Genomic DNA, 22,296 nt, shown 5'->3' with positions numbered 1-22,296 from the left:
CCCTTTTTTTGGTTTGTTTTTGTTTGTCCCAATTTTTTCGTTGCCTTTTTTGGGGGTTTACGGGGTTTGGTTGTTGTTTTTATTGGGAAAAAATTTGGGTTTGAAAAAATTTTTATTCTTTATTATTTAGTAATTGCTGTTCTAAAATTGAGTTTTTGATTAAGTTTGTTTTTTTTTGTTTATTTTTCCTGTAAGTTATTTTTGTTTTGGGGGGATAATGGGTGTATTTTCGAGTCTTGTCACGCAAATTGTTTCTTTTGGAGTTTTTAAAACAATTTCCATTTCAAATTAATATTAAATTTACTTTCTTTTTGGGTTTGAAAGGGTGCTTTTATTGTTTGGGGGTTGTGTTTTAGGCCCCGGGGAGGTTTTGTTGGGTGGGTGTGTTGATGGGTTTGGGTTTTTTATTTTTTTTTGTTATTGGTTTTTTTTTTTTTTCTTTTAAAAGGGAAAAAAAAAAAAAAAAAAGGGAAAAAAAAGCAATTTTTAGAAGGGAAAAAAAAAAAAAAAAAATACAAAAAAGATAAAAAAAGAAAAGGAGAAAAAAAAAAAGAAAAACAAAAAAACCAAAACCAATTTCAAAATTAAAAAAGGGGATTTAAAATTTTAACGTTTTAAAATTTTAATAACTTTTTCAAATTTTTATTTAAAAATTTTTTTTTTTTAAAAATTTCCCCCCCCCCCCCCCCAAAAAATTTTTTTTTTTTTTGAAAAAAATTGAAAGTGTTTTTTTGAAAAAACTTTTTCTATTTTCATTTTAATTTTTTAGAAAAAATTCATTTCTTAAAAAATAAAAAAAAAAAAAAAAATTTTAAAAAATTTTTAAAATTCACAAAAAAAAAAAAACCCCCTTTTAAAAAAAAAAAAAAAATGATTTTTTTTAAAAAAAAAAAAAATTTTAAAATTTTTTTATTTTTTTTTTTATTTTTTTTTATTTTAAATTTTTTGGGTTTTTAAAAATTTTTAATTTTTTTTTTTTTAATTTTTTTGGGGAATTTTTTTTTTGGTTTTTTTTTTTTTTTCTTTTTAATTTTAAAAATTTTTTTTTGAATTTCTCTCCCGCTGTTGCCCGGCGGCTTGTAAATTGGGTCTGGAAATTCGGGGGAAGGGGTTGGGTTTGAGCGGGGGGGGGTATAATGGGGGGGGGGGGAATGAAAGAAATGTTTTTGGGGGGGGACCAAAAGGCTTTGGAAAATGTTGGGGGTGGGGGAAGGTTTTTTAAAAACCGAGGGTTTGTGTGAAAGATTTTCCCTTTTCCCTAATACTAGTCAGGGGGGGAGCGGGTAATTTGGTTTGGGGGGTTTCAATTTTTTTTTAATTTTACCCAAAAAAAGGGGGGGGGAAAATTCCCGGGGGGGGGAAATAAAATTCCGTTTTTTCCTGAACGTTTTTTGGGGGGCGCCCGGGCTTTTTTTTGCAATTTTTTCTTAATTTTTGTTTTTTTTTATAGGGGTTTTTTAAAAAATTTGTTAAAAAAAATCGGGGTAAAAGTTTAAATAATTATAATAAATATAAAAAAACTGAATTAAAACAATGGTTGATTTTTCTCTTTTTAAAAAACGCAACGCCCTGGCGAAATCACTTTAAAACTTCATCAGGTATATCATATAGAAAACCGTCCGCCTGTAAATGCATCAGATAATGACCAAAGCTGTTAATAATCGATTTTTGCCCCCGTGTTACTACAACAACAACAATTAGTACGGAAATCAACGAATCCGTCCGGTAGCGATGATATTGGATTATTGGTTTTATTGATTTTTATGATGGGTAGATCTGCCCCGCTTTATCGGTTTAGAGATGTTACTAAAAGTTGGTAATGCACGCAAACTTCGTGCTATTAGTAATATTACCGGGATCTATTTTTACGCTCGGATTATATTATCTATAGTGTGTTCTCTTTTATAATGTAAGACTTTGCTTTTCTTGCCAAATACGTAACTCTCCAGTACTGTTAGACCAATCACGAGTTCATTTTTGTTTGGCTTGTAAATTGTGTTTATGTACTGAGATCTGTATTCGGTGTCACTAAGTCATTGGTTTCGAGTCTTTGTGCTATAGTCCATGCTTTCATAAATGTAATCCTTCCGCCACCTACCATGCTATTAATTGTGTGTGTTCTTTATCCAAATAGGCAATTGTGTAACTGCTTGGCGGGTGGCGATAGGCTTATTTTATAACGGTCTGCAGGGTTGTAGTAAGACAAGTACATTTTACTCATATCCCCTAAGTATACTATTGTCAGGCCACTTGATACCGTTGGTAATGATGAGTTTAAGGATTATCTATTTTCTTATTTCATTTTTACACTCAAGTATTTGTAATGAATTCTTCGTTTCTTTCGTTTGTGTAAATACAATTCACGTTTCTACTGAACAGTTTGGAGCGAGCGATTTACCGTGTCTTAATTTTGCAACCTTTTCTATAATTATGTTATTACTGTTCATCAGCGGGAACGTTGAAAAAAATCCCGGTCCTAATAATGAATCGGAGTCAAACTGTTTATCCATATATAGTCAAGACATAAGGAGTATACGAAACAAACTAGAATATATAAAAGACAACTGGTTAGATTTTGACGTGCTTTGCTTTACAGAAACGCATCTTGATCACGCTGTGTCGAAGATCACTTTTCCTCGTTTTATCGGAAAGATGTTTCTGGCCATTCTGGAGGGATCCTTATCTACGTATCTGAAGTATTACGTTCAAAACGATTATACGACTTAGAGAATTATTTACAAGAATCAGTTTGGGTCGAGCTGAAACATAAGAATAAAAAAGTTCTAATTTGCACAGTCTATAGACAATCGAGTGCCCATATAGATTTTTGGACAAAGTTTAACACATGTATAGAAAAATCATTAGATTTTTGCGATACTATTGTGATCGCTTGCGGTATTAACGAGGACCAACTGAACAATAATAATCACAAATTTAAAGACATTCTTTTATTAAACAGCTTACAGCTGATGACATTGTAAATGGGTTGCCTTTGTCCCATGGATTTTGCACCATGGGATCAGTAGGGTCTGGTGGTAGGTCATCAATGTCACTCATATTTTTTATAAATCGCACCTTACTTGTAGAGAATACGTCCATCACTGGGCCAAAAGCTGCCAATATGTTTATTTTTCCTAGCGAACTCGAGCTGCTGAACAAGGAATTGCCTTTTTCGTGTCAGATCCTCTGTAACAAATACCTTGAATGTGTCAGATTTATGACTTTTCAACTGCGGTTTTTTTCATATATACCCTGTTCTTAGTTTTCCAGCCCTTAAACTTACACAGAATATGTGCATATCCGTCACGTACTGGCCCAATGGTGTGTGAACGTTCAATGTCTTCTACACTTAGTGGCGGATTTAAATTCATCTTGTTATTACAAATGTTTAAAACAATTTGATCGGTGTCTAACTGATTTTTTTGTCTGCTTGTTTAGGCTGTGTTAAATCGCTGCTGTTATTCGAAACTGGCAGTTTAGCAGCAGCACTTCAGCAATGGAGATCTGGTGAATTTATGGGTACCCGGTGAAAACGGAGAGATGTTCTCTTGCTGTACTGTTCTAAGTCATTTAAACTTTTTTCAAGTGAATCTATGTTTTTGATTATCCAACTTCTTATTCAAACTAGATAGGCCTTTGCTTTGTGCATCTAGTTTATCATTTATCGGTCGAACCACAACAGCTAATGATGGCACTAATGCTGCTGAAATTGCTTCCATTACCTCCTTATACCCCAGTCATACAGCGGACAGCTACGTCAAGCTACGGACAGAAAAGTAGTAATCCGTATCGATCCGTACCTGAGCCGTACCTCAGAGTAGTCATTCGTATTAATCCGTACCAACCAAAACGTGGTCAAAACGTATTCAAAACTTATTTCAAACTTGCAAGTTTCTCCAACTTTTGAACATGCACAAAAGTTTCAGCGAACCGTAGCCATTTTAGTGTAACTTTAGTCCAACTTGGCTGAAACGTATTCATCCGTAGTTCAACGTACTTAAACGTAGTTATCCGTGCTGTTACGTACCACGCCGTAGCCGAACGCAGTACTCCGAGGCTGCTCGTACTTAAGCATAGTTCAACGTAGTTTACCACAGACCCGTTCGTGCGCTGGGCAAGTTGCAAGGCGCAGTAAAACGTAATTCAACGTAGTACCTCGTACCTATCCGTACTTATTCGTACTTATTGTATTGTTTTGTTTGTTTCCTGTTTCTCACCATTTTTCCCGTACTAAGACGTACTGCTCCGTAGTTATACACCCACAGACTATTCCTATCCGCACTGTACCTCAACGCACGGACATATCCGTATGTGTGACTGTAGCTTTATTGCAAATAGCAGACTTGACAAGGTCACTCATGTTTATATCATTACCTTGGAGACTATCTTTTGATTGAACGTTTGATTCTGTCGTCACATCAGGAGAAAATGACTCTTTCCGGCGGGTGGGGTTAGGTGAATTTACATGGTCACCTTGGGGTCCATCGGACGGGCGAATTAATTCAATAATTTGACGTTTTTTACTCACTTCTGGCGTTTTAAAACCCTTGTTATATGCCATTGTTCCTTACAAATTAAGTGTTCACTGTAAATATCCAAGATAGTAATCCAAAAACAGTTTCAAAATTATCAATTCACAAAAAAAATTGCGAACAAAGAAAAATTGGCGCGCTTTTGTTCGGCAATGAAACAGGCAATTTTCACCGTCTGTCACAAATATTTCACATTATTCAATAAACGTCAAGATATTTGTTGTAAATGATAATCACCGAAGTCAATTTTTCACAATAACATTCCATTTTTCGGATTTAAATAGACTTTTCTGCCCATCGTAACATTCTTCAGTGTATCACTAACGTCATCTTGAAAACCAATCTTACTCCATCAGTATGTCCTCCTGAACTACACTACGAAATCGACACAGGATCTACATATACTCAACATTCTGTCAGAATTACACTTTAGTTAAGTTACTATTTTAGTTGTTAATTCTAATATCGGAACTTTAAATAACCAATTTATAAAAAGGCAAGTTAATATTTATACAGTTTGAAATAAACAGAGCTTGCCTGGGGCCAAATTCTGTGTAGTTGTATTGAAAATAAAATAAGTTCATATCTAGATTTAAACCTCTATACTTTTTAAATTCAAATTTATATATCACAGTAGATAATGAGTCAGCCAATATTATGTTATGTATATTTCATTTGGTCAAATATGAATCTATTTTGTTAGCAATAATTCTTTTTGCACGATGTTACATGTACAATGTATGGAATACTGAATACTGATCCAGAATATAACAATATCACTAATGTTGCTAATTATTCAACACATGCATTAAATAGCCAAAGTAGTCAGGCCTAAAACATGCTCAGGTCGGATTTTTCTTTGTGTGTGGGGGGGGGGGGGGGGGGATTTTTTTTATTAAGGAGGTAGGTTACCTTCATATTTGTATGTGCGCATGTCCGACTCGAAACTAACGTGACGATTTACGACGACGTTTACGACAAACTAAATGTGTTTGTATATTCATTCTTCTGAAAACAAATCATGAACCTGTCTTCGATCTGATGCTTTATGGCTTAATAATGCAGAAATAATGAATAAATTGCCGCAGAAACGCTTCAAAACAATGTTGCTTTAAAATGGCGTCATTGACGTCATGACGTTACGTGTCAGTTACCGCGCTAAATTAATAGCTTTTATCTTGAAAGTACGTAATTCTGTGTATTTACTTATTTCAACTATTTTCAAATAAACATTATTTGCTGAAATATTTTTTTGAGTCAATTGCTCTGAATAATAATCAATATTTTGCTTCTTTTGTGTAGTTATATTGAAATGTTATGAGGAATGCAAGAAAATGGATGATGGTAACCAAGTTATTTGGAATATAGTTGGGTGAAAGGCTACTTGTTATGGCCATTTTCAAATAAAAAATCTAGCAGTTTGATTTGTAATACCTATTTTTCGGGTTCCGTTGATAATTTGTTACTTATATACTTAAATTAAGATCTAAAATTGTTCAAATTTCAGTAGAAAATTGTGGTTTCTTGAATTAAGTTGATCTTACCATGGAAACGAAGCCCGTGACCTATATATCTAAATGTGAAATTCAATAGCGTAGACACTAGTCTATTTAGGAAACACAGCTTCGGCTTTTTATTTTCATTTCAACAATATCCATGAGAATAAAAATAGCATGCTGAACGATTTTTCCATGAAAAATGCCAGACGAGGGGTACTGCTGTAAGTATTCTAAGCTGTGAAATTTGTTTGAATAAATGCAAATAACACGAAAATATAACTTACGTTAGAAATAATATGTTTTAAAGCTACATTAACTAGAAAGATAATCTTATTCAATATTTTTTTTATAAGAAATTACTACAAAAAGCAAGATATAAGCTATTTTAAATATCTCTGTTGCCATGGTTACTTTAAACTTTGAGAAAAATAGGGTACCATATAAAGTGCTTGGTATTTTGCTGATAATATTACCCAAATATTCCATGTTGGTCATTAACAGAATGGCACTGAAGCCGTCGAAAACCAGTATTTTTATACAAGGTTGTTTAAAAATGAGAGAAAATGCGTTACCATGGAAACACGAGCCCCGCGACATATACATTTTAAGCTTATATTAGAAAGCTAACGTGCATACTAGTTAAATTATCAATTATGCAGACTTTTACGGATATCAATGAAACTAAAATACACTGAAAAGTGTTAAATATCAGTATTTTCCTTCTTCTTTCAATATGAAATACCTTTGGAGGGTCATATTCTTCAAACCTTGATAAAAACTGAACTTGAAGAGACAGAGACAAACGAAACTGAGATTGTAGAAACAAAAAAATGTTGCGGTTCAACTAATTTGAATTTACCCTTGTAACAAGGCAACCTACCTCCTTAAGTGAGACTTTTCGGAAATTATCTTTGTGTTAAAATGAATAAAAATAAGGGTGTTATGCCTTAAGAGCAACAGTAAGTTGATTTCTAACATCAACGACCATGTTAAAAGCATAAAATGTGCAGTTTTGCAAATATTTGTTAAAAAATGAAAACAAGTCCATAAAAATTTAGGGTTTGGCCAAAAATTAAGGTCGGGTTACCGGAAACAAATGTTTTACGCCTTATTTATATATGCAGATTTCGCCTGCATATACGCACTAGGTAAGCCATTAATTACAAATTAAAATTTTAGAAGATACATGCCCAGCAGTGGTTTTCTCTGTTGTTTTATTTTCACTGTTATTGCTGAGACAAGAAAAACTTATAGAGTATCTGTTGACGTTGTTAAGTATTAACTGTACAAATGCGTATTTAATGGCGGACAAATAACTGATACAGGTGTACTGTTTCTAAATGACCTCAGTATATTATAGCTACAGTAATAATCTTAGTAGGCATGACACGTCAGCAAAGATTACAATTCATAAAACGACACTGAAGTACTAAATACTTACTTGCTGCTGCTGATTGCTGTCCTGACGTGCTGTCGTATATTCCTTTCACTTTTCCCGTTAACTTCTGTATCCTTTCCTCTGCTTCTGGATCTAGTGGACATCGTTTAATATCATCAATTGTCTGCTGTAAGTTTGGAACCGGATTTATCACCGTCGTGTTTAGCCTCAAAAGAATCTACGAGTAAACAATGGAATCATGTTCTATTTTCTACTGACTTTTTCGGAAAGTGAGCAGTTTCATTTCTTGACGAAACAATTGGATGATCATTAGACAATCATAGCGCTGGATTTGCAGTTTTGGGTCACTCGTCTTAAAATCTTAATTCGGAGTGTATATTTACTTTTGAAATGATACCAGGCTATAAATAACTTTTCAAATGAAACTATTAATAATATCTAAAATATCTTGGAAGCGTAGAATGTAGCAAAAGAAAAGAATTGCAGACTCGGTTTTATTGAGGCTGTTTTTAAGAGGTGATAAACCGCATACCGCTAGCGATGGCTTAAATGGATTTCAATAAAACATAAAGAATGACTGTGATCCAAAGGGACCTAGCATTATAACAACTCTAAGTCCAAGTATCCGAAGAATTCGTATGGCCTCATAAGGCAGTTAAAGACTAAATGAAATCTATAAGAAGATTAAGTGGAAGCAAAACATTTTAAATCCCGTTTGACTAAGCCTATTTAAGTCTGTTAAGGTATCCAAGCCACAAGTAAGCAAGTTCAATAAAACAGTGCTATGTAAATATATCAAATATTGATTCCTGGTACCCTCATATAATTTTGATATCGTTTGAAAATGTATTATCAACTGGAGAAGATAATATTAATTACATGGCAAAAATATGTCACAGAATTATTTACTTTTTACTTTAAATTTTCAATGACAAGAAATCCAGTTATTTCAGTATAAGATTTATTATTTCGCAGTTAGAAACCTGATTGTAGTGATTCGTACATATTATTTATAGTCATCTGATTTAATAATTCATGCAGACACACCTCTTTACGGAAGAGCATTAGTGCCAGGTGTGTTATTTATTAACTCGAAATTACGAGTTACTAAGTCGAAATTTCGAGATAATTAGTTAAAATTTCAAGTTACTTATCTCGACATTTCGAGTTAATAAGTCGAAATTTCGAATTTCGAGTTACGTATCTTCAAATTTCAAGTTATTAAGTCGAAATTTTGAGATACTTACTCTAAATTTCGAGTTACTAACTTCAGTAGTTTACGTTGATGTTTAGGTCCTGGCCAAGATAGGGTACCTGGTGTATCCATTGAATAGCCCTACAGGGTTTGCTCATAGAAAATATCATTGTTTAAACCATGTTTACTTAGTGATTAATTATGTTGTGTTTAACGTCGCACCGGCACAATTATAGGTCATACGGCGAGTTCCCAGCTTTTATGTTGCAGGAAGACCTCAGATGTCTATACCATGTTTCAGTCCTGAAGGCTTTTGAACTAATTTGATCCCATATGTCAATGAAACATAGACATACCCTAAATGAAAATATAGTTTTGAGTCTGACCAAGATTGGGTACCTGGACAGATCTAGATTTTGAGGAGAGGTCATAGAAGGTAACCGGGAAGTATTCAAACTTAGCATATTTCACTATTTTGACCATGTCTGGAAGATTTTCGACCTAGTTCGAGCCCCTACCACATGAACATAATATATATGTATATGGGGATATACATCTTGGATACAGTTTGAATTGTAGTGTAGCTCTAGAGGCTATGGTAGGTCATACATTGATGTATGGTAGTATATGTTCAAGTTTCTACATGTTCGGAAATATATATGGATGTGTTGAAAATACGAGTTAATAAAAACGCACCTTCTTCTGTACCTCTTCAAAAATGATACAAAAAAACAACAAAAAAAAACCCTAATAACATGGGGTCACAAGGCATCAAAATGTTATCTATTTGTGGATTGGATACCTTAAAAGGTAATTAACGTATGAAACGTGCAACACCCTAACACCCAGAACAGTTTCAATAGTTATCTTTCAATCAGTAAATTGATTCTAAAACATTCTTGTACAAATGATAATCTAAATGTTAACTGAATATGCAAATGGCCATCCAGTAAATCTGAAAACGTTTGTAAATTATATAGGCTCAAAATCTGATCTATTATTTTTGAATAGGAACATATCTATTTAAATGGCAAATATAAGCTGTTGAACACTTAAATGAAGTCGAACAATTGCTGCTAACCGGAGAAGTAAGACATTTTTTCGAATATAAATTGATATTATATTGGGCATATCAAATTCTACTTAAATATATGTGATGAATTTTTCTTTCACAACAGAGCCCAATTCTGAAGGAGGAAATATAGTAACAAGGAATATAATCCATTTAGTTTGTTATTGAGAAACTGGTCTATATCACACAACAATATCACGACTATTCGAAGGTAATAAGTTTAAGTTCTTTTCTAACCTTTTCTATTTCAGTCCACTTAAAGATAAAATCTTTCAACCCGATTCCTGTTGTTGTCAATATATGAGTGACCTGAAAGTAAAGGGTATCGTAGAAAGGATTTTAATCACTGTTAAAAATTAAACGAGCCTATTGATTTTCAAGGAGGAACCAGGAAATTGATTTTAAAGACTTTAAAATTATCTACACCATAGGTTGTTACTAATATCTTATAGTTTTTGCTAATAATTAAGAGCAACAGTACAACGTAAACAGTAAGAATTAGAATTCCTAGGAAGAATATATTAATCACCTCTCTCCTGTACAATCTAAGCCTGCAGATGTCAGCTTCCAATGATACGTCTGATGTATTCGGAATAACAGTCCAGCTAAAGTTTCGATTGAAACCAAAACATTTCAGATTTGTAAGAAGACATATTATCAGCGTAAAGTCAAAGTCCGCAGCCGATGGAAGTCGTCCACCTGGTGGATACAGAAGATCATATTGGAATTGAGTTATTATTTCCTGTGCTTTCAGACGTGTAATTGTCGGTCTTTCCTGACTCAGGCATATGCTCAGAGAGATGTTCTGAACGTTGAGCTTCTGATCTAGTATGTTTCGTAACACTAGAAGTCCTCCATCTATGATAAGAATTTGTAGACGGAAATGGTAAACACGACTTTTAGCGTCTGCAGTTGCCATTTTCCTTCCACATGTTTCGCATTATACGATCCACATATCTGTAAAGAAAATTTGCTGGATTGTGATGGAAATGAATTACAATTACTTCATTTATATATAATAACAAGTGAACTTTAAAGGGTGGCTAATCAGATTTAGGTCAAGTAACGGATATTTTCAAAACTTTTACTACCTTTCATGTACACTGCGTTCAATTACAGCTCAATAGATGTTCACTTGTGATATCTTTTAAATTTGATTTTCTTATTCTCTTTGACAAACCTACATAAAGTTACTTTAACATGAATATATATTTCGTAAACTATTTGCGTACGGAATTATATAGAAATAAGCCCTATTGTATTATCTTCGTTTAATATTAGCATTTACAACTGCATATTAATTCATTAGAAATGCTGATTTTCCTTTTAGTACGCTTAGCAAAGACAGAGTGCAAATAAAAGCATTCAGAAAAGGGGGAATCACCAGTAGCTATACACAAAATTATTAGATGTGGCTTATCTGTGGTAGACGATAAAATTCCAGCATGTATCTGATAATGCTTGCCACTAATTATACTTTATTGACACCAGCATAGAGAGCACCACGTCTTTCATGTATTTCACAAATAAGCTGTATTCATTTATTTGTTTAGTTAAAGGCACTGGCTTCTAGATCCAACGACAGCACAAAAAAGATAACAATTTTAGGTAACAGGAAATTAATGATATTATCCAAATTAAAGCTGCAAACTAAGAAGAATAATAGCAGGCACGATTTGACTGAGTCTGTTCATGAGAGGTACTGAAATGTGCAACACCTCTCACGCCCCAAGCACCGATTTAAGCGGAACTCCATGATTCCAAAGGACCAGAAAGTATAACAACACATGGTGATCAATTGTTTAACTACACGTAACACTGAAAATTGAAAAGTGTCTGTAACGAGTTAATCGATGCAAGTTGTCTTAACTACTTAACAATAAATATATATATCTAAAGCTCGTTAGATGCAGATTACTATAATCAGACTTAATATTTCACAAATTGCATATCAACTGTAATGATCAGTATATCATGAACTAATACGGGTCAAGTTTCATAAATACAATTAACATCTTTTGAGGGGTTGGATATTATCTTTGTTGTGTTGAGCTTATCATTTCAAGAAGTAAAGAATTGAATATTCTGTCCCATTAAAATACATAGCATTATTATTATTATTTGATTTCCTGACAAAAGTTGTGCGTAAGATTGTAAAAAACATGGCCGCAAAAACGAGAAATTACTTTGAAAGTTTCAAAGGATCAGTTTGATCCATTGTTTTAGTCATTACTATAAGAATAAGTGGGGTTTTGAAAATTCTTAGACAAATCAGTGTGGTCAGAGGATGATAAGGAAAATGAGTTTGATGATTCTTATAGTAGTGAAGACCAGTCATTGGAGGAGCGGTGGCTGGTGGTGAAGACAATGGTGATCATGACAGAGATGATAATATTGATGCTTGGCATGATGACCTTGTGGATACTGACATTGGACAAGTATGATAATATTGCTTTGCTAAATTCATGTATCACTTTACAATGACTGTCTTGGCTTGGCGGCACACATCCACAAGAAAGAAATACTAGTAGTTGTTTACGGAAAAAGATACCAAAATACTGGAATAAGCTATCTAATGCAGGAGCTTGGTGAATTCCTCAGATACTCAGGAGAAGCAAATGGCATCAAGAAAGGACAAGAACAGATGTCGATGTGTGGAGGTCAGGGAGAGATTATACCAGCATGTGTCATAAATCAAGTGCGGGGCTTGTATTCCAACCAACAAGTTTCAACCATACACGGGCCATATATGGATCTACATAATAATCATTATATCCATAAATTGATCTAATTTGACAGAAGGAATCAAATTTCCTTATCATAAAATAAGATAACATAACAAAAGTTACAAATATTTTTAAAACAGTGACGTCTATCATAGACATAAACACTCATCATAGAATAACAATTATTTGTATTATAAATGGATAACATATTGTGTAGAATAAAAACTATAATGAACCTAGGACTCCTGTTAGTGGAATTATAAACTCCATTTTCATAATATCTAAATCAAAGAAGAAGAATAAAAAGCTATGAAGATGTGCATGCAATCAAACTTAACCACAATCGACGTAAACACACTTTGAGGGCTGAGCGCAAACTCTTGTATATATTGTTTTTTATTTTTATACAGTTACAATATTTTCGCGCTCAACACACGAATTGTCATAATTCAAACTGTTCTTGTGCAGTTATGAAACTCGGCTTGGAACAAAATATCAACATACACACAAGTGTATTATATATACATCATGTGATTGTTCACATAACGTCACTTGGGTCAAAGGTCGTATCAGAATCAACCTTGATATATCAATTTGTTAAACAAGTATCTGGTTAATTCAATGTTTATTTTTTTTCTTTTCGTGGAAGAAGTGCATTTTTGTGTGCATTTAACGAACCACCTTTGAAAAAAAGAATGAAATCTTTTTTGGAGAAATGGCAATTTTCTTGATGTGCTCAAAATAGTAAACTGCGTTTTACAGACGCTACTTAATCATTCTTTCTAAAACCTTTTGCTTGTTTTGATAATTTAACAACCGTTTCATATTCCCTATACAATATATTACAAACGTTTTTAAGTCCCAGACATCTAGTAACGATAGTTCTGCTTAAGGTTTGCAAAACATAACTACGAAATTAGTACTAATCGCAAACTTTTTTGCAATTTGCAATTTGATTTTTGCAGTTTGCGATTTGAATTACGAACTGCAAAGTGTAGACCAGCATAACACATATTCATCTATGTTGTAAATCATTAATTGATTAAACTCCTAATTTCGCGAATCAGCATATGATATTATAAGTAGTTTAAACTATATGTATACTCATATCATGAAGACTTAAATTACATTTTATAACGTTTACATTTTCATTACTAAAACTTTTGAGATTCTAAATCAACTAGTTGCTGTTAATCAGGGAGAAAAAACATTTACCTTATCTAAAAACTGGAAATATCCTGTGTTTATTTTTATTTCAGATGTATTATCAATGTACATGTTTTGACAACATTAAAATATTCCCCATTTAGATAACTGTTCAACAGCTTTGTCCAAAATTTATGTAGTTTATAGTTTCATCAACGTTTTTTACAGAAAAGAAAACTGAGATGAACTTTCCTAATGAAGTTCCGGTAAAGATTTCATTATTCTGATTGGCTAATGTGAAAATGACCGCGTGTATGCTTAAATATGTATATGCAACACAAATGTGCAATGTGAGTTAAATGAACATTAAAAATGTATACCAATACAAAATCATTTCTAAGATTATTTTCATTTTTCATGTCGATTTTTATTGTATAACTGTGAATTTCTAATTCTGTTTTTGCATGCTTACATTTCGCCTTACATGTGCACACTACTTTGACCTCTAGACCGGATGTTTATAAGGAAGTTCATCCAAGTGTTTTCTTCAACGTTGACGAAAGCCGTTCGTGGTGATCGCTAGAGCTCTTGCCTGTCTGTTTACATGTACATGATAATATTCTATATCTGGCATAGTCAGTGAGGTGAAAGTAACGCCTACACAAATCCTCAACTTCAGACAGATTTTTCTTATCACAGAGTTTAGAATTTTTCTTTTCAGAAGTTTCAGTTAAACATGTACGGTCAGTCAATATTTCAAGTTTTTTTAACGGAAGAAGAATTAACAATACCCCTATTGGGACTGCAGCTCATTTCAAGAGTGTCTGATATACTGTAGCTTAGATCATTAAAATACGCAGTGCTTCGAGGTTTCGATTCCTTTGTAACACAATCTACAGGTCGACTTGAATTTAATTAAATATTTTTCTAGCAGATTGCAGTATGTACGTGCTGGTCAGCAGCTTCATTTTTACAGGAGCTCTGTTCACACCACACTTCTGCATATTTAATAGGAATTCGAACTAGTGGGTGTGATTTTCTCGGAGTAAATGCCGTACTAATTTGCAGAATGATGCATATGTAAGAGTACTTTTGAGTCCGAAACATATTAACTTTTATAGGAACTTGGCGTTGTCAGTCGGGAAGAGTATTGAAATCAACAGATCATCAACATCGGGCATGCAGTATTCCAAGTAACGGTTCTTGGCAGAAATAACCAGTTATTCCTTTCTGTTTGTTTTATGATGACGGCGTGCTTACAAATAGCTTTTGGTAAAATGACATACCAAGGGAAAGTTTTGTTTCGATAGCCGTGTTGAATATTTGCGTGTAAAAGAGAATTCATAAAATTGTTTAAAGGTTTATCTTTTATCAAAAGGATAATAGTTTATGCCATCTTCATCTGTGACAACAAGTATCATAACAACTTGCTCGAAAATATGTTTTTCAATGTAAACCATACCAAGCCCTTTAAACATTTGCGATAAGTGTGCATATTTCTGACAGAAGTTTCGATAAAAGCCATTTTTACTTAAATGTCAGAAAATGTACAAAATGCATCCGTCCACATCTATTTCATGAAGAAATGAAACATGACATAATCCAAGTAAAACAATTAAAACAAACAGCTAAAACGTTTGCCAAATATTACAGTAAAATGTCCATACTATATTTACCAGTGTAATAAGTATGGATGGCATAAATCAAATGTATATCTCTTTGGACACTTGAATGTTCTCGATGAAATTTGGTAATATCTTTAGAATGACATCTTTCTTGAAAATAAGATTTATGGAATTTGTTAAGAAATATTTCATACAGGAATAAGGTCCGTAATTCGGTAAAAATGTGCTTCCGTGGTGCAGACGAAGAGCAGAATGCGCCATGTTTAAGGTAGAAGACCACCACAGACCGGAACAATTAAACAACTTTCTATTCATTGTAAGCTATTATAGAACTTTCGGAAAAATATGTGTAGGAAAAGGCGATGTTCTTCAAAGGTACGTAAATAAGACCTGACGTTTCCGGGATTTTACCAATGAAACAAAGAAGATAGTGGCTAGGGACCAGTAAGCGAACCTCTTGAGCTGGAGTCTAATGCTTTCATTCTGACTTCTAATAACCTAACATATTTGGATGTTCTCACATTGCCAATCTCGTGTATTAAAACTTTTTCAAAGGATTTCACAAGAAATATTGATAGAGCTACGTTTGATTAAGAGCTGTAATTACATGGAAACTTACCCTAAGTCGTAGCAATACTGTTACTATATATATGAAGCAGATAAAACGTCTTTAGACAATAACGTCGGCTGAATTGCCAGTATCAATTGGGAACCTACCCCATTTCGTAACGTTATCTTAACTTTCAAATAAAGTTAATATCTACATATATATTGGGTCTTCCTTTAGTCTTTTGAAGACCCAATAAATGTTTAGAACAACATTAAAAACCCACTAAATAGATAGTGACATTTTGAATATATGGATAGATATATAAGGAATGTTACATACATAAATAAACAGAATATTTGCCAACTTTACGCTGAACCAGTTACCAAACAGAACAGTTGTAGAGGACTGTCCGCAGGCCAAAACAGGCAAACATATTTTTAGTATTCAAAATGCACTTGAAGAAAACAAAACTACGTCGACTAAAACTAAATGAATACCTTCCTAGGATATAAAGACAGATGCTGTTACGCTACTATAAGGTCATGGCGTTCACCAATTTCTTTGAGGTGATCTTTATTTGAAAAACTGATTCAAATAAATGGGCGTTTGAGACAACAAGCAGCGGCGCAAATAATATACATTCCAAAGTGTTACCACTCGGCTCAGTTAACATATTGTTTGATAACTCGTAAAGAATGACTTGCGCGGTAATGTTTCATTCTGGTTACCTTATAGTAACATGCGATACTACTGTAAACAACTTTGTAAACTTATCCCTATTGTATCATTTTATGCTTTTGTTCACAATTAACAACTCAACAATTCGTGTATGACAATGTCTGAGTTTTAATTGTAAAAGGAAAAACAATTTGCAAATACAGTGTTTTGCTTTGATCAAAGATAAACGAACTACTGAATCGATATTGGCTAAAATGAAATAGAATAAAGAATACCCACATGTTGTCTAACACGACAGGAATAGAAATAACGATGGACCTGTCCTCGGACGTCCACTCCCTCTAGCTCGTGTTTGACTGAGGTCAACATTTGCCATTTATCATTAAAGAAACATTGTCTAATGCAACACGTGTTGTTTGGTCAGTACCTTCAACATATCAGAAAGTATTTTGCTTCTTTTCAAGGGGAAAACAGTTTCAGGGAAAAGCAAGTTTATTCTGGGCATATGAACTTTAATTTATCTGAATGAATTTAAACCACAGCTTGTGTGATATTGCTCAAATTATTTCATTAACGAAGAATAATCTTATGGCGCGGGCATTATTTCAGATACGAGCTGGCACTTGTGTAGTGCAACTGACAATCCGAATGGTAGCTAGACGACTTCACCCACAGCTGAGAGGGGGCAGTGACCTAAACCACTAAGAATCAGTATATTTGCGTTTGTATTTGAACTAATAAACTATTTATTAATTTATCATTTAGTTAGTAATGTCTTTACTTAAAAAAAGCTAACATGTGAGATATTTATCAAATGTATGTGTTGAACCTACAACTGGATGTATGTTTGCTGTAATTGAATTTTACTGACAGTCGATTTGTTCTGAAATATCTGACTGTTTTGCCGTGACGGACAAGGTGTAAAATGCAGGTTTTTCCTGTCAGAAATTCTGGCAGTTGTCAAGGAAAATAATAAGAAAATATGGAAACTCAGATTAATTAAAAGGATGAGACTTATCTTTAACAGACATTTTGATAGTGTGGACTATTTGCGCAATGATAAATAGCGATTCAAATGCTGGAAAGTGGATGAATAAATTAGCGAACAAGAGTGTCAGTTGTGAACTGCAAGCAATTTCGGATAAGAATTAAACGAGGCATGTGACTATATATTATGTGCTTGGTTGGTTGTATTATCTTGATGAACACGTGTATAATTTTGTGTCTCGTTGATAGCAGCTTAAAAGGAAATGACTTTTAAAGCAGTTTTTATCACAGTTCGCTAAAGAAAATAAATAGAAATTCCAAAAGATAAGGTAAGTTCTAGTTACTCTTGATTATGTCGCATTAAAAATAGCTCTCAAAATTATTCTCAAGTACCTACATACAATTCTGTTTTTACTGGCGAAAATGATCATGACTTCTAAAATACGTCTAAACAAATTGTCAAGATTTTTCACCTCAACGTACATAGCTGTCATAAGGTCAGAGTTCTTACGGTGTTACCGTCAACAGTTGAAAGTTGAATAATAATATTATCATTAATCAAGCGATTTCATATTGGCCTAGTTGTTTGTCCTCGGGCAGTCGTATTGGCAATACGACAACCCTTGGACAAATAACAAGGCCAATACGAAATTGCTTGATTAATAACATTATGATATAGAAACCAGAGAAATACTAACTTACACAAAGAAAAGTATCACTACACAATGATCATGTTTCCACTCATCCCCTACCAACAAGCCAACTACATGTCTTGATCTAACTTCGCACATTTTGTTTTAAACGAGTAATTGCATACTGCTCAAAATGTAAACGCATTAATACTGTGCGTTACTTAAGTTATTCATAAAAAGAAATGTACAATGTAATAACCGTAATATCAAAGAAACTGCCTATAAAACATACGTCCGCCCACAATTAGAATACTGTAACACCATATGGCATCCATGGCAGAAAAAACTTAGCATATGAGATAGAAAAGGTACAAAGAGCTGCAGCCAGATATGTTATGAATGATTACTCATACCAAAGCAGCGTAACATCAATGCTTGAAATTCTTAAATGGCAGACATTAGAACAAAGAAGAATACATGCATCTTTAATTATATTGTATAAAATATCACACAACCTCGTCTCTGTAGATCATAACCACCTGACAGCCTCTAGAAATTTAAACTTTATCATTCCATCTTCAAGAACACAATATCATATGAACTCCTTTTCCCCCGCACGATCAGATACTGGAACGCCTTGCCTTATAACATCAAGGACAGTGTGAACCTTCAGTGCTTCACATCTGACCTAGACTCGCATATGTACTAATGTCATCATCCTGTTTTTATTTTTAACAAAGTTGTACATATTACTGCTCTTACTCTCTTAACACATGCATATCATGTATCATGTAACATAGCAACATGTTTTTAACAACTGCCCCGACCTCCCAGTTATGATCAGAAATTGATTGTTGGGAGTATCCCCGTAGATGTAGATGTAGATTATATAATATTGCAAGACATTTATGAATTTATTGTATACTAACTGATTTATGGATCAGCCCTTTCTTTCAAAAATCTATTTATAGCGTTACATGAAAATCACTTGATACAATGTCCTTATGTTACTAAAACATTGAATACTGGCCACTACAAATGAGATTATAAATTATAAATTAATTTTATTATTTCATATTTGTAACATTATGTTAATAAGAACACAGACGGAACAAATCATGAAAATGTATGTTCCACTTTCGGTTTCTATTCATTAGGCTAAGCTATATTGATCTAATAAAATAGACAAAAAATCAAGATCTACTAAAGCCAACACAGAGATACATATCAATAGAACAAAAAGAATATGTGAAAGATTAGAGTTATCTTTTAAAAAGTTTAAAATTTAATTCTAAATACAAATTAACAGCCTACCTTGTTGCTATGTACTTTGCCGACGCGGGTATAGTTCGTCACTGACCCGTGACACTTAGACGAATTATTTTAAACTTGTAACCTGAGAACATAATTTTACAACATTACGCTTCACGGCAAAAGGGGGGAAAGCTTTCAAAAGGGAATTGAAAGAAAAGGAATTGTTTTGTGTGATGATTTATGTATATCCTTTATCACTGAAAAGTGGCATTTTTTATTTTTATATTTTCGGTCCATGCATTCAACGAAACTTATAACTTCACTCAGCATATACATGACAGAAAATGCACATTACATACGCATGATAAACGAGTATTTTTACAGTAAAATCGTACATTTTACTTATTGTTTAATATATAATTATTTATAACTCATGGAACAATGTCGGTATCTAGCAAAGTCCATAAAATACAAATAATTACTGGAGCTTAAAGATGTGTTATATTCTGCTTTAATTTGCATACTTCAATAATTCTATCTAACCAAGATGCGTTGCTCAAAAATGTAGAGCCGAGTTTTACCTATAAATGCCAAAGAGCAGGTTTATCGATATTTTAGTGTAAAGGGAAGCAACTACAATGGCGCACAAGGCAAAAAATCAATACCGACAAGAGTTGCGGTTCTCGTATATTTCACGCTCAAAGTTGGGGATGCAGATATTCGGATTGATTTTGTCATACAACTGTATGAAAAAATATCGTATTTATTAAATGTTTATTAAAGTTTTATTTTTTATTTATTTAGTTTTTTTGCTTTTTTTCAAAATTACTGGATTGCACAGTAAGTAGAGCATTCAGGTTGCAGCTTAATGCAACACATTTTCATTCTATACATAGAGCGTGACGTCACACATTCCGTCTAACCTCTATACTAGGAACTGATAACTAGCCGATTTTGGATAATTGTACATACACTAAAACATAGTCCCGCGGAGGAGGTGACATTTTCAGAATAAACTTATATTTTGTATGTTATTACAAGAAATATGAGTAATTGTGATTACTTAAACTTTTAGACCGTTATCGTTCTCTGACTCGTGTCATAGAATTATTTTTTGACAAAAAGGAAAATCTACTTTCAAGTTCCTATACTATAGTATTGCAACGCAATATGGTATATTACATGTGGATTGGAAGACTAAGATATCATAAGATCAATGTCCTAAACGTCTAAATGATGCACAAATAGAGTGCTTAAGTCATGTCATCAAGAAGGAATACTGTGTGGCCTGATACACCAGCTGGCACTCCATGTCAATGTACATGTATATCATAATCTGTTAAAACAGTTAATAACCAAACAATTTCTCTAAGTTTACATATTGCAATTCTGATAGTAAATTCCAGTTTTATTTGTACTTATATCAAAGTTCATACACACTATTTTGCAGTCTAATTTTTATTAATTAACAGGCCTACTGAACATGGGTAACATATCCAACAAATACACTTCAGGCAAACATATAAAATCCTATGCACCGACAACTTCAATACAATATAATTGTTGATTGAAGTCTTTGCTGGTCAAAAGTAAAAATAAGGCTAAGTTATGAATACTGACCGGCAAGCCATTCAATAAGTGGTATATTACATGACTTTAGACATTAATAGTCACTATTATTCTCAAATCTTAAACATGTCATAAAACACAAACTATGGACCAGATATTTATGTAAGAGGTCATGTAATATTACTAATGATTATCAATATTATAACTGTACACACATTAAAACATTTTATCAGATCAGTAAGAGGTAACAGTGTAATACAGTCATAACTTAATGAATATAATAACTAGAATGTTAATGATGTATATATATATATATATAAACAGTCACTATGATGTTTAAAATGTTTTTAGATTCTGTTCAATGTTTTAATTTGATAGTATGTCACACAGGAATTCTATTTTTCAAGCTTGTTGTAAAATATTTGGTTCATTCTTCTCTCAGGAAGTATGTTAAATTTCCAATATTTAATTAGAAATTCTCTCCATCGTATCAAAGTTAATAAAATACTGTACTCAACAACAAAATTTATAACAATAAATCAAAGCATCAATCTCATAAGTTTTCCATGGCAAAATGCACAAAACACTTCTAAATCATAGTAAATGTGCTGTGTTATGAAAAGTATTATAAGGTCAAATGTGCAAGCAGAATTGAAGTTTTATGTGTTAAAATTTTGGAAGTGTAAACTGACATAATTGGAGGTTATATTGTGGACAAGTGCCAGGTCAGGATTCGAACCTGAGACCTCCCCATGGCATTGTACTTCTATGTCTGGGGTGCTCTAACCAACTGAGCTACCTGTCAACGACTGTCTTCACCGAGAAATAAATTCTGAGAATTTTTAAATTTTGAAGCAAGCTGAGAAATCTTTATTGAATATGATTTTTACTATTATGATATCATAAAAATCTTGTACTAATTATCAACTGTTTATTCCAATTTGTATATAAAAAAAATATCAATTAACAAAACAAGAATACAATACAAGAAAACAAACTGTGCGTCTGATATTTAGCCTTTTAGTTCTGATATTTAACCATTTCTGACTAGACTGTACATTTAGCCTTACTTGACAACATCGAGCTGATACTTTGGAAATTAGACCTGCAAAAAAAAGAAAAAAAATGTATTTCAATTTATAGCTATACTGAAAATTGGTGTGTTCAAACTTTTGTACATTCGTATTGTGAAATGATATACATGTACAGCTCAGTAGGTAGCGCATCGATCTACAAATCAAGGGGTTGTGAGTTCGATCCTCGTATGGGGCGTATGTTCTCCCTGACTATTTGATAAACAGTATTGTGCCTGAAATAATTAGTCCTCCACATCTGATTCATGTGGGGAAGTTGGCAGTTACTTGTGGAGAACAGGTTTGTACTGGAACAGAATCCAGGAAGACTGGTTAGGTTAACTGCCCGCCGTTACATG

General features: G+C 33.1%; 1 protein-coding gene across 1 annotated transcript; it reads right to left on the bottom strand.

The window, feature by feature from the left end:
* Positions 1 to 7,175: 7,175 nt before the first annotated feature.
* On the bottom strand, positions 7,176 to 19,393 carry LOC128548299 (E3 ubiquitin-protein ligase DZIP3-like). Its single transcript, XM_053522783.1, has 4 exons — positions 19,356 to 19,393; positions 10,227 to 10,654; positions 9,935 to 10,006; positions 7,176 to 7,647 (listed from the first exon to the last, which is right to left on the bottom strand). The coding sequence occupies exons 2-4, from the start codon at positions 10,614 to 10,616 to the stop codon at positions 7,423 to 7,425; spliced, it is 687 nt and encodes a 228-aa protein (XP_053378758.1). The 5' UTR covers positions 10,617 to 10,654; positions 19,356 to 19,393; the 3' UTR covers positions 7,176 to 7,422.
* Positions 19,394 to 22,296: the final 2,903 nt, after the last annotated feature.

Source organism: Mercenaria mercenaria, chromosome 14 (genome assembly GCF_021730395.1).
Source record: "Mercenaria mercenaria strain notata chromosome 14, MADL_Memer_1, whole genome shotgun sequence".
Classification (NCBI taxonomy): Eukaryota; Metazoa; Mollusca; class Bivalvia; order Venerida; family Veneridae; genus Mercenaria; species Mercenaria mercenaria.
Note: the sequence above shows the minus strand (reverse complement) of the source record. Positions and strands in the feature narration are given on the sequence as shown.

Coding starts and splice junctions, on each gene's coding strand:
- LOC128548299 (XM_053522783.1), bottom strand. CDS start 10,616: ATGGCAACTGCAGACGCTAAAAGTCGTGTTTACCATTTCCGTCTACAA. Junction 10,007..10,226: donor TTAGATTGTACAGGAGAGAG/GTGATTAATATA, acceptor CTTTACTTTCAG/GTCACTCATATATTGACAAC. Junction 7,648..9,934: donor AGTGGACTGAAATAGAAAAG/GTTAGAAAAGAA, acceptor GTTTACTCGTAG/ATTCTTTTGAGGCTAAACAC.